Consider the following 13,117-nt stretch of genomic DNA (forward strand, 5'->3'; position numbering starts at 1 on the left):
AGCGTAGTAACGGGCCCCCGATACTGTCACCGCAAGCCTAAACCAAAATTTTACTTTTATATATATTTATTTACTAGGTTGAAAAGTACTCAATTTTAGAACCGATACAAAATTTATATTTGGTCTCGTCAAAACTATGATTGCAGAAAATATTGATTGCATTATACCGGGCAGACGTTTGCTGTCTAATTCGCTACCACTCGTTGGACCACATCCTTCGCTTTAGTAAACTGGACAAATTCCTGGATTAGTTATTTACTTGAAATCGAACCAATACAATACAAAATCTCTGGATATTGCAGATTTCGACGACATTTTTGCGACCCACTTAAAAAAATAGACTTTTGAAATACGTTAAATGAAATACTTTAAAGAAAATATCTAAAGCTACTTCTACTAAATTCTTAAAGTTAGAACCTTATTTACTTACTTATGTTAGTTTATATTGAGTTATTTCAGGTCACGTTCGTAAATCAACTTAACAACAAAATCATGGAACAACACGTTCCACATAAACCACATTGATTCACTCTGTCTTCAAAGTTTGAATATGTCCTTGATTAAACATCAGACTGATTAAGAAAACACGCTACATCACCTCTATGTGATTCAGATATGCGTTTTTGCACTACTTCGACAACTTCTGATAATCAATTATAACTTGATTAAATCGTAGGCTATCTTTATTATCACGCTCCAAATCACATGTTTAGAATGCTCTATTAATCTCATACGGTTGAGGCTTATTTCAATTATTGTTTAAAACCAAATTATTTTGTTCAACCACAGGGCTTGTTGGAATCAGTATCGCATTATGTTGCAACCCATCAAATTGCCAATTTCACCCACCCACTCACTGCTGAAATCATTGTTATCTTTACTACACGTGCCTAGAACAAAATTATTTAACGACTTGCTTGTTTCCATTTCAGGTGTGAAATTTATATTTACTCATAGAATTTTTTTATTTAGGTACTTCTCTTGGTAAAATCTGGGCTCACAAAGTATCGTAGATCAAACTGTAACTGATTACACCGCATGGTCAGAATTCTGGTCTGTTGGTACCAAGAGAAATCTGTTTTCCGGGTGGAAACAACAACAACAAATCTGTTTTGAATCTATGCTCATCTCCTCAATTGAAAAAAAAAAAATATATGTAAATTAATATCGATTTATTATTGAATTAAATTTAAAAAAATAATTAAATTAAATTATCAATTTAATAACTATTAACAATACAAATTATTTGTAATTTATTATCACTAATATGATGAAAACCTGTCAGCTACATTGCTTTTACTCAGGACAAGGAACATTTGGTGAATGACTCTCTGGGTTAAAACCACTCTAATAAAAAAATATAACATTTTAACTATCACTCAAGTATCACTTTTTGCTCGAAGGATACCGCGTAACAGTTTGCTATGGCTAATAACAAATGGAGCGCAATTTTTGAAAGATTGCACCGCCCAACTTATCTTAAAATCTACCATAAAAATCTACTGCGCTGCACCTTTTTTGGGTACTTTTGGTGGAACTTTACCGTTTCTGTGTACCGTTAGCCTGTGCTTAAGGATGTGATCTTTACGGGCTGATCCATAGCCACATAGATCACATATGAACTCATATGAACCCTCATGACTCTGTTTGTGACGTTGTAAATCTTTCCGGTGGACGTATCTACGAGTGCAGTGGGGATAGTCGCATGCAAATTTTTGTTTAGCTGCGGTGTGATTTAGTTTGTGCACCGTTAGCTGCGTCTGAGTGCCAAAACGTTTGCCGCATTTAGTGCATTCGAACGGAAGTTCGGAATGCTGAGAGTTGTTGTGCTGCCGCCAACTGCCTACACGGCCGAATTTCTGATCACACTCCTTACAATAGAAGATCGTATCATAATCAATTTTTGCATTGTTTCGCTTTCTTCTTTTCGTAGAGGAGCATCCTGCTAATTGGGTACTGTTGTTAGCTGCAAACACAGGCTGGGCTGTAATCGCTTCTTCCTGAGGTGAAACAAGTTTCACGGACGCCAACACGGACTCCAAAACTTGAGCCTCTGTAGTCACTACTGGCTGTTCGTTTGGTTGAGAAATAATATTATATCCTGAGTAGCTAGACTCGGCTGGCTGGAAATAAGAGCCACTTGACGATGATGTTAATTGCTGTACTGCAGCACAATTATTATTAAGATCACCATTATCGGGGAACACCGGAGCCACGCTGGTAGATATTGTTACTGCTTCTGTATCCTGTATTATTGTATTATCTTCTAAACTTGGAAAACTGCTTGGAAAATTAGAAGTATCCTGGAGTAACCAGGATTTTATAGATTCCAAGTTTATAGACTCAATTTCAGACGGCACAGACTCGAAATTACAATTCAATAACTCATCCAAAGTTGGCGAACTTGCAGTCGACGATCCAGTATCCTGGAGTAACCAGGATTTTATAGATTCCAATTTTGTAGACTCAATTTCAGACGGCACAGACTCGAAATTACAATTCAATAACTCATCCAAAGTTGGCGAACTTGCAGTCGACGATCCAGTATCCTGGAGTAACCAGGATTTTATAGATTCCAATTTTGTAGACTCAATTTCAGACGGCACAGACTCGAAATTACAATTCAATAACTCATCCAAAGTTGGCGAACTTGCAGTCGATGATCCAAATTCAAATTCTTGTCCTACATCCATATTTAAGGATTTACACAAATTAAATTGATTGTACTGAAACACTCGGAACTGGGCGGCTTATTCGTAATTCGTAAGACAGTAATCACGGCTAGGCGGTGCTTGCTAGATATAGTCAGTAGGGTCGTTACACTGGCCCCGTAATTTTCCTGTACTCTAACAATGTCTAATCCAATGTCTAATGACGGTTTAAGCCCACGGCTTTGCTTTGAAGACAGTAATCAAATCAAGACTAAATTCTCAAGTTCTTAGCAAACCTTTTTATAATGAAAATTTTTAACCTACCTGACTGGCTATGCACAACTACAGCTATGATTTTACTACTACTTAAAAAGATCAAATCATAAGCGGAGTCAAAAAGGAATAGAAAATAAATTACCATGACGACAGGTAACCACTTTTCGAAAAAATAAGAGACAAAAAACCCAAAATTCTGCCTGCCAATAGAAAACTCGAAAATGTCGGTAAACTTTGCCTACCTGATGTAGGGGTTACCGAGGGTGCGTTGTTGGTGCGAAAGAGAATGATGGTGTTTGAAACATCTTGATTTTTGATATTGATTCCAAAAAATAATTTTCTGATCATATGTGTGTGTAAAAATCCTATCTGCATGATACATTACCCCAAGTGAGTTTCTCTCGTACATTTTCTCTCTTTCGTGCGCTGCTTAGGCCTTAATCCTTTTCAAATAACTCAAAACAAACAAACCAACGAAAGAGAGAATAACACCTCCTTCTTTTTTTTGCTTTACATGAACATAAACAGGGAGACAGCACCCGGCAATTCCACTTGGAAGACTCCAATTTCACTTGGGCAATTCCGCTTTGAAGAAACTTGAAATAGTTCAAAGGTCAAAATGGAAGCGCCGCAAAACTTGATCGGAAGCGCTGTTTTGGACGCCAAACGGAGTTCTCGAAAACAGAACGTTTGCCCTCTAATTCTGCGCACCCCACATTTCAGTCAAAACTTTAAAATTCCTGCAAATTTTTATCTTAATCGACACATCTAGGAAAACTCATGTACATAGAGCCATTCATTTGAGAACGCTACGGTTTTTAAGGGAAACATGCGGTGCGCAGAATTAGGAACCATGCGCAGAATTAGGTGCAATTCCGGTAAATTAAACAAACGTAGACCAGTGGAAACATGACAATTACTAGGCATATTAAAAGCTTGCTGATGCGCTACAAAACACAACCTAAAATCAAATAAATCTGAAAATGATATTTTTAATCAAATAAAGCTACTGCTGTGCTGAGCACTAGTAGTGAGACAAAGCTACTCTACTTTTCATCGTTTCTTGGATGGATTTAATAAATACTCCAAAAGTTCTTGTGCTGTTTTGACTCAAACACACGTGAGCTTTGAATTCACTAAAAAGCGACTATTTAAGCATTTTTTTGAAATCACGAAATTTTCTGCTGTTTAGTTAGCCTAGATGCAGACCACGGTGGATTTTCCATACAGCTGTGCACATTTTTTCCCTTCTTTCGGTTTCCATGTTGTTTGTTTACAAAATACAGCTATTTTGTTGAATGTCAAAAATATATAGGTGAAGCTAATAAAATTTCCGACACGTGGGCGCTAAGAACTTCCAAATCCGTCCACCAAGAGCACCACAATATGAGCAAAAGTTTGTTCCAATTTCAAATGAAGCAAGCTTTAGTCAACAAACTAAAATGTTAGGAAATAACTAATTTTGCATTGTGTGTCATAAAAAAACACTGATATTTTAAATAATTTGTGTTGGATAGGATGGTAATAGGCAATTACGACGAAGCGACTACATACCCTATTGTCATGTTGTGATTATGATTGGGATCAATGGTGGCCCCGACCATAACATCCAATCAACTCATGTTAAGTTATAATGCTTTTTTTACGGAAATGTACGAAGTGGAATTAAATTGGTATGATACACTTTCATTGGCATGCAGCAACGGTTTATATCTCCAAAAATTTCAATGATTCGCAAAATCCTGGAGCTTTCGAAGAAAGATCGAAGCATTTATACTGGTCTTATAACAGGACATTGTCCGAACCGCTATCATCTGAAGCTTATAGGGAAACTTCAAGGTGGTATATGTCGAATTTGTGGTTTATAAAAAAGACTTGGAAATCCTGTTATGCCGATGTCCGGCAATATTTAATTAAAGATCAAGGTTCTTCGACAGAGAGCTGTTAACTTAGAACCCCTGATATTTGGAGAACAACTCCTAACGCAGTAGTGCACTTCTTCCGGAGTGCATCACCAGACTGGACAAATGCTATTGGGGACTAATGACAATCGCTTCTAATGGTGGTGCGTTTGCATCCTTAATATACAAAGATAAACACGTTATTATTGAGAACCAGCATCCGCTGAGGAATGGCCTGATATTCATATGACTAAAAGGTTGACCAAGGAACAGCGGTTTCAAACATAAATAGCGTCAGGGATTTTTTTTCTTAACAAACTACAAGGTATGCAGCCCTAAGGGTTGTACGAAACGGTGACGTAGGACTATATCAGATTTAGTAGTATAAGCCCTCCCTAACAAAAAAATCAGATCATGAGATCAAAGACTAATGTAAACTGCATTTCTGGCATATGTACTGCCCATAAACGTATAACAGTCCCATATGACTTTTCACCATTTTTGAGATAAACCTGGGAATCATCTTTAAATTACCTATTCTTTCAATATTTCAAACAAAAAAGCTATGTTTGTTCCCAAAATGTTGAAAAAAATATTAAACTATGTCAGTCCCATATTACAAATAAACGCATAACAGTCACAGTAGTGAAAATATATGAATAAGCATTTGATTTTGGAAATTCCTGAACCGATTTGACTGCAACAACTACCAAACGAAAGATTTTATGGCCTACAAGAACACTATTGAAGAAAATTTGGAGCGGATAGACGGTTCCGAAGCTATAGTCGGAACAAGTTCCGGAATATATGGAACTTGAACCACAATACAATATAATACAATATAATGAACAATAATTCCATTATACGACACCTCTAAGTACTCGAATTTGCAAAACTAGACCATTGGTAGTTGCACAAAGTGTTCAAGACGTCATTGACCATATCTAACCACATATCCGGAAATGCTCCGGATACCCCTACGGGGATCAGTTTCTGAATAGAACTAATATACAACATGTGACAACTCTAAGTACGCGAAGGTGCAAAACTAGCTCAGAATAGATCATTTGTGGTCATATAATATGTCCAGGATCACATTGGTCACACTCGGACACATTCTGGGAGTGTTCCTGACACAGGAAAGCGACCAGTTTCTGAGTTGAACAAAACCCCTTATGTGACCCCACGATAACAAATTACAAATAAAAGCAGAAAATGCTAGGAATTGGAAGTTTATCTTCAGAGTTATCCTTACTCCCGTAAAATTTCAAATACTTCAGTACAGACATTTGAAACAGTTGAATTAAACGTGAACGTGAATTATCAAAACAACAACGACACGTGGTCTTGAAAATACTCCACCGGCAGTCACCGGCTCACTGGCAACGCAAGGATCAAGGCATGCTGTGAGTGTGACTGTTATGCGTTTATTCTTGCTTATTCAAGCACAAATAAACGCATATCAGTAACTTCGGTAGTTTTTATAAGTTTTGGAACAAATTGGAGGTCACTTGTGAACAAATTGCTTGTAAAAGTATTCTATAATGTACATTCAAGTAATATTATGATGATTTGTTTCCAAAATTTACTCAATATTAAAGAAAAACTGTAGCGGTTTCAAATGCGTTTTTCGCCGCTGCAAGTTTTTGCATATGTGACTGTCTTCCATTTATGGGCAGTGTATGTTTATAAGAATCACTGTTCAAGCGAATGTTTAAGGGGGGGGGGGCATAGTACTTTTTCAATTTAACAAAATCGCAATTTTTTTTATTGATTATTTCGAAAGATTAACATTTTGACCATATATGTTTCAAGTCATTTCGATGAATTCCAAAAATTGACAAAGTTACAGCTATTTGTACCGCGCATGTCTGAACTGAACTGAAAACTAATTCAAACGAATTCTTCCAAGGGCTATCATCGACTACATATGATTCGGAAACTCCCGAACAACATGATCTCCACCACACCGATAATTATTCACCAGAGCAGTCATCTATCCAGCCTAAGCCAGAAGTGCTTTCCTCTACGAAGTTATGTATCGCACAGTCTCCGAAGCCAGCAGTATTAGCAAATATTGTAAAGTGTTTCGAAAGTATCACTAATGGAGAAACTAAAAACTTTCTAACCCTCACGACAGTATCTAACTCATCGCACAAAACTATCATTCCGGTGGTTAAGAAATAAAATAACTTGAAAATTAAATAGAAAAAAACTTTTCCAAATCAAATTCTACTATTTTTATTTATTCGCGACAGAGAAGTATTTCGCTTACGACTTGCAGGCTTCATCTATGTTTGTTTTCGAACTAATTTGGAAAGGTTTTCTTTTAAATAATTTAATTTTTATTTAAAGGTTTGTATTCTACTAAGACGCTCCAAAAAACTTTAGTTAAAATAACTTGTTGTACAGTCAGTCCACAATCATGGGTCACACACAATTATGGGTCATTTTAGGTTTTCTGCTTATTTCGTGAATATTATACGAAGTGATTGCTAAAATTGTTACTCATGTGTAGCACTAATAATTTGATCAATAATTGGGTGATATTAAACGCTAATCAGCAACTAGATCTAAAATGACACACAATTGTGTGTGACCCATGATTGTGGACTGACTGTATTAATATATTCGGACACCTCAACGAGAATTGAATCAAAGCTTGGTCACTTTTGAACCGTTTTCCGAGAATGTAAGACCTTCTTATATTAAGTCCAAAAAATTTAGGAAGAAAGAATAAATAATCACTTTTCTGTACATTTTTTGTTTTAGTAAAGTACGATAGTGAATAAGTTTGCAAGTGACAAATGAACAAAAGTGTAATACTAAATTAAATCCCATAAAGTATTATAAAAACCTGATTTAATCCACCTAGTGGTGAAAGGAACCTTTGTTATACGATCTTACTTGATATTTGAGATAGAAATCGACACGTTTGGTTCACATGAAATTTTTGGAATTTGAATAAGTTTACAAAATTTGAACCAAATAGAAGCACTTACAAATTTTGATAGTTCCTTTTCTCATGAAATTGCTGAGTAAGTTGTTACTAATGAGGGTAAGTGCAAGTAAAAGTAAGTTGTAAGATGAAATATTATTCTTTAACATACACTTTGCGTAGTAAAGGTCTAGTTTCTAAGTTTTAGAACTATGCATAACTTCCTGTAATGCCATTCTATTTGATTCACAACAATAAAGTTTTCTTGAATAAATTTCATCAATTTTTATTAACTTTCGGTTACTCACTCTGTTGTATTTTGTACAACATGTGTAGGTTTTTGAATGCCATATTGTTATAAAGTTACAAATCGTATATTACGTATATACTAACGTATATTCTTCAGTAAACTTGTTATGAGCAAAATGTCAGAATTATTCAATGCATTAATACTTTAAATTGTTAGGAAACAAGATTAGCATAAACCGACATCACAGAAACGAAGCAAGTAGCATGTGTAAATGTAAAATGTTTAAAATGTATCCGTCTGCTGGTAGTCGAGTAATTCGGGGTCGAAATCAGGGTATTTTTCAAAATCAAAGTTCTACAGTTCCTAAACAAGCAGACATAGTGGTATACTTTATTCAGCAAAGTTGTGTATTTTTATTATTTATGCAACTTTGTAATACATGAAAAAGTCATACAATAATTACAAAAAGAGTTAGAATAGAAAAACTGACTTTACAAATTCATATACAATAAATAAGATTTTTCTATCTTCACTGAAGAGATAGAAGGTTACTGTCTTCAGCAAAATTTCTTGCAAATATGCTCTAAAACTGTGCAGAACACATCAATGTGTTATAGTGAAACTGAAGGAAAATAATTTTTTTATTTCACTTTTAGGGGGATTAATCAAAATTAAAATTCTACCAGACGATAGAGCTTTCAATTTTAAGAAACTCTTCCAAAGTTTCGATAAACTTAAAACCAAGTTTTCCTAGTCAAAACTCTAGTGCGCACGTTTTCTTTGGTTTTGGGCTATTGTGCGCGCAAGTAACCGTGTTATAAAAGTTGGCGCGAGTGTTCGAGGGTTAATATCTTTTGACCGGTAAAACTAATTCTTATGTAATTTTGCATATATATTCGTAGTGTGAAAACCTCTCGTTTGATATTAAAATAATTGAAATTAGGTAAATTATCTTGGTTAAAATCATTATAAATTAATGTTAATTTTGGTGTGGTGTATTCGATTGCTCATAACTTTCAAATTAAACGTCCAATCAAAAAACCATTCAATAGTGATCTATTCGGCTATATTACCTACTAAATGAAACTAATAACGCGTAAATCGGTTTGGCCATCTCTGAGAAACAGGCGTTCATTTGTACCTAGTCAAAACAGGTTTTTCAAGGCTAACTTTTAAACTGCTTGTCCGTTTTCAATAAAACTTAGCAAAACGTTTAGTAATGATAAGAGCTTTCATTTGGTACTAAGATCGTTAAAATTGGTTGCGTGGTTCCGGAGAAACCCGTGTCACGTAGTTTTCACATTTTTGCTTATAACTTTCAAACGAAAAGTCAGACCATGAAACAATTTAATAGAGATATACTAAGCAATAATTCCTTCCAAACAACAGTAATAGCGGTCGAATCGGTTCAGCCATCTCCGAGTAACAGGCGATAGAAAATTTGGAGCGAACACACATACACACATACACACATACATACACACACACACACACAGACATTGCTCAGTTCGTCGAACCCTATCGATTGGTATATGTGACTAGGCCCTCCGGGCCTTGGATCAATTTCGTGTTTTTCGACCAATTTCTAAACCTTTGTTATATAGTATAACAAAGGTAAAAACCTGTTTCATAGGGAATAAGTACGGAAAAAATTTCTTTCATTTATTAAATCCATTACTTTTCTTGTCAAATGATTGTTCTCTCATAATCTCACGTTGCAAAAGTAGTCCTGGAAGTTCGTTTCGAAACACTTCGTACTTACCAAGCGATTTTACTTACAACGTCAATACTATCTGAGTGACCGGATATGCTGCCTCCGCACCTTCAACTTCGAAATCCGTAATGATTGTCTCCTCATCGTTTGAAAGCGCAGGCTGAAAGCAAGGCTTTTGAAATTCCAATTTTTCTACGGTTCCACGGATCGAGGCTTCTTCTCGTACCGCGGTTTCTGCTTGGTTCTGCTTTACGCATTATATAAGAAAAAAATTGAGCAGCTAGGGTGACGGAACTACCTCGTCATACATAATCACGCATTGCAATTTATTGCGAGTTTTTAAAGGAATTATATTCATAAGTTCATAAGTACAAGGTACTCTCCCAGATCCTGTTACGCCGGTTGTCACCGATAGCACAAGGTTTCGTAGGGAATCAGGCGGGTTTCATGGGGGCTCGCGCAACTGCGGACCAAATTTTTACTATCCGACAGATCTTGCAGAAATGTCGGGAATACAACGTGCCCACGCATCACATCTTGATTGATTTCGAAGTAGCATACGATACAGTCGATCGAGACAAGCTATGGCAGATAATGCACGAATACGGTTTTCCGGACAAACTGACGCGACTGATCAGAGCTACATTGGATCGAGTGATGTGTTTCGTACGCATCTCTGGGACACTCTCGAGTTCCTTCGAGACGCGACGAGGGTTGAGACAAGGTGACGGTCTATCCTGCATGCTGTTCAACATCGCTCTTGAGGGGGTGATCCGACGAGCGGGCATCGAAACGAGAGGCACGATTTTTACCAAGAGTAGCCAACTTCTAGGCTTTGCAGAAGACTTCGATATCATTGCCAGGAACTTTGCGACGGCGGAGGCAATCTACGCCAGACTGAAAGTGGAGTCTAGGACCAAATACATGAAAGGAAGAAGCTCAAAGGAAACAAATGCGCGCCTCCCACGGACGGTAACCGTTGACGGCGACGAACTGGTACCTCGAAGCTAACTGGGTGGTTAGATACATAAAGGAAGGTTTTTTGTCTGTGGTGACCAAGAAAATTTGTTGCTGTAAAAAATGTAAGTCCCGGAATATATTATCCGTGTAAATGGGTATAACCATGTACAGGCAAGAAGCTAAAAATTAATCTCGTGCCAAAACTTGAGTACTTATGAATATCTTCTTCTTCTTCAGCAGCATAGAGCCGGGGTGGCTCGTGCTGTTTCAAGCACTCGTCTCCATTCAACTCGGTCTTGGGCCACTCGTCGCCAATTTCCTAGTCGTCTCAGAACGTTGGGCCCCCCTGTTCCTGGTGCCGGTGGGGTTGTTGAAGAGGACTATTTTCGTCGCACTGTCGTCCGGCATCCTTACGACGTGTCCGACCCACCGTAGCCTGCTAATTCTCGCTGGATGTACGATGAGAGTCTCCCCAAGCAGTGCCTGTAGCTCGTGATTCATACGCCTCCGCCACTGTCCGCTTTCAGTTTGTACTCCGCCAAATATCGTCCGCAGCACTTTCCGCTCGAACACGGCAAGGGCGCGTATGTCCTCCGTAAGCAGCGTCACGGCTTCAAGTCCATAAAGTTTTGTACATTGTTAGCTTCGTGCGGCGGCGTATGCTTCCTAATCGTAGCGTTTTACGAAGGGCAAAGTAGGCCCGGTTTCCCGCTTGGATGCGCGCCGCTGGATCTCCTTACTAGTGTTGTTGTCCGCGGTCACTAGCGATCCCAAATACACGAACACCTCTACCACTTCTAGTTCGTCGTCGTCAACGGTTACCGTCTGTGGGACTGTTAGGCCCCTTGGTGAACGAAGGGTTCACTATTTCGAGGTAGCCAAAGTGTAATTCTTGTTTATAACCATTTTCAACCAACTAAGCGCAAAAGTTCCTGTTTCTGCGAGAATTACTCATGTATCTTTATCTTTTTTTGACAGCTTGAGAAAAAAATTCCATAATTTTAGAAGTCACTCGTAAGAATTGCGGTATATTGATATACAAATAATGCCTACCAACTACTCTTAAAATCTCTTGAAACTCCCCAAAACCTGAACTAAAGGAGTGGCAACAAACCTTTCATATAGAATGCAGTTCCCCCACAATTATGGACCATTTAAGCAGAAGTATAAATTAAAAACAATTCTAGCGCATACTATTGTTTAAAAGCAGTTTATGAATGTATTTGGTTACAGAACTATGTAATCTTTTAGTTATTTCAGTTATTAAACCCACTTAGTGCAAGTTTTCTACAGAAATTATGCTTTTATTATGACTTATCAAACATCAAATACGTATTTAATGTCCCGCGAGTAAAACGATGCTGATGCAGTCACTAATCCTGCGCCGAAAATATCACGTGCTCCAGTAGTATGCTAGCACGATCGTTGAAACTGAAGTCCCGTAAGTAAAGCGTTGTCTGTGCCAGGGCAAATCCTGGTCACGGCACCGGACAATTGACCGAGCAAATTCGACAGTTAACGGAGGAAGAGGCACAATCTGTGTATATAAAAATCACCCAAAAACCAGATACGTCGCTACATTTTGCTTTGGGTACATTCTCCACTGCGACCAGTAATTTGATCTATTGTGGCGAGCCCCTATTTACTGTGAGCCACGTCAAGGTGTCGTATCACTACTATTAATAGGAGTGGTTTCCACTTGTTGACTAATGGCATTGTCCCAATAAGGTATAATACAACGAATAAAGTTAATTGCTTTATTTGGGGAACTTGTCCACACAACTGAGGGTTGTATTAAACCCTCCCCAAAGAATTTGCTCCTTCTATGATAAAGTGCTACGCAGTTACAAAGCAGATGTTCCGCATCTTCGCTATCTAGGTTACAAAAACGACAAGAGTCATCTTCCAATTTGCCTAGCTGTTTTAAGTGATAGTTACTTGAGCAGTGGCCCGTTACCAGGCCACAGAAAGTACGTAAATCTTTTTTAGATAGACTAAGAAGTCTCTGAGTTACTGTTTTGTCAGGTGATATAAATCGCTTTGATTGGCGAGCTGTTAAATTATTCTTCCATATGTCATTTATCATTGATTTTTCCCAGTTACTCAATTCCATTCTGAGGGTACACGTTGAGGCCCCACAGAATGGTTCTGGTCCAATGAAAGGTTTAATCGATCCAGCTTTTGCCAATTGATCCGCTTTTTCATTACCTTCAATTCCACAGTGCCCAGGTACCCAAAAAAGACTTACTGTACTTTTTTTAGCCACCTGCTGTAGCAATTGAATGCATTCCCAAACCAGCTTCGATGAACACGATACTGACTTTAGTGCTTTTAATGCAGCCTGGCTGTCAGAAAATATACATATATTTGCATGTCTATAATTTCGTCGCAGACAAACTGTAGCACATTCAATTATTGCCTGTATTT

The 13,117-nt window shown here is 37.6% G+C and overlaps 1 protein-coding gene across 1 annotated transcript; it reads right to left on the reverse strand.

Moving 5' to 3' along the window:
* Positions 1-1,499: 1,499 nt before the first annotated feature.
* On the reverse strand, positions 1,500-2,693 carry LOC128739696 (zinc finger protein 333-like). The gene has a single exon (XM_053835193.1). It carries the CDS (start codon positions 2,691-2,693, stop codon positions 1,500-1,502), a length of 1,194 nt encoding a protein of 397 aa, XP_053691168.1.
* Positions 2,694-13,117: the final 10,424 nt, after the last annotated feature.

This window comes from Sabethes cyaneus, chromosome 3 (assembly GCF_943734655.1).
Source record: "Sabethes cyaneus chromosome 3, idSabCyanKW18_F2, whole genome shotgun sequence".
NCBI classification, from domain to species: domain Eukaryota; kingdom Metazoa; phylum Arthropoda; class Insecta; order Diptera; family Culicidae; genus Sabethes; species Sabethes cyaneus.

Coding starts and splice junctions, on each gene's coding strand:
- LOC128739696 (XM_053835193.1), bottom strand. CDS start 2,693: ATGGATGTAGGACAAGAATTTGAATTTGGATCATCGACTGCAAGTTCG.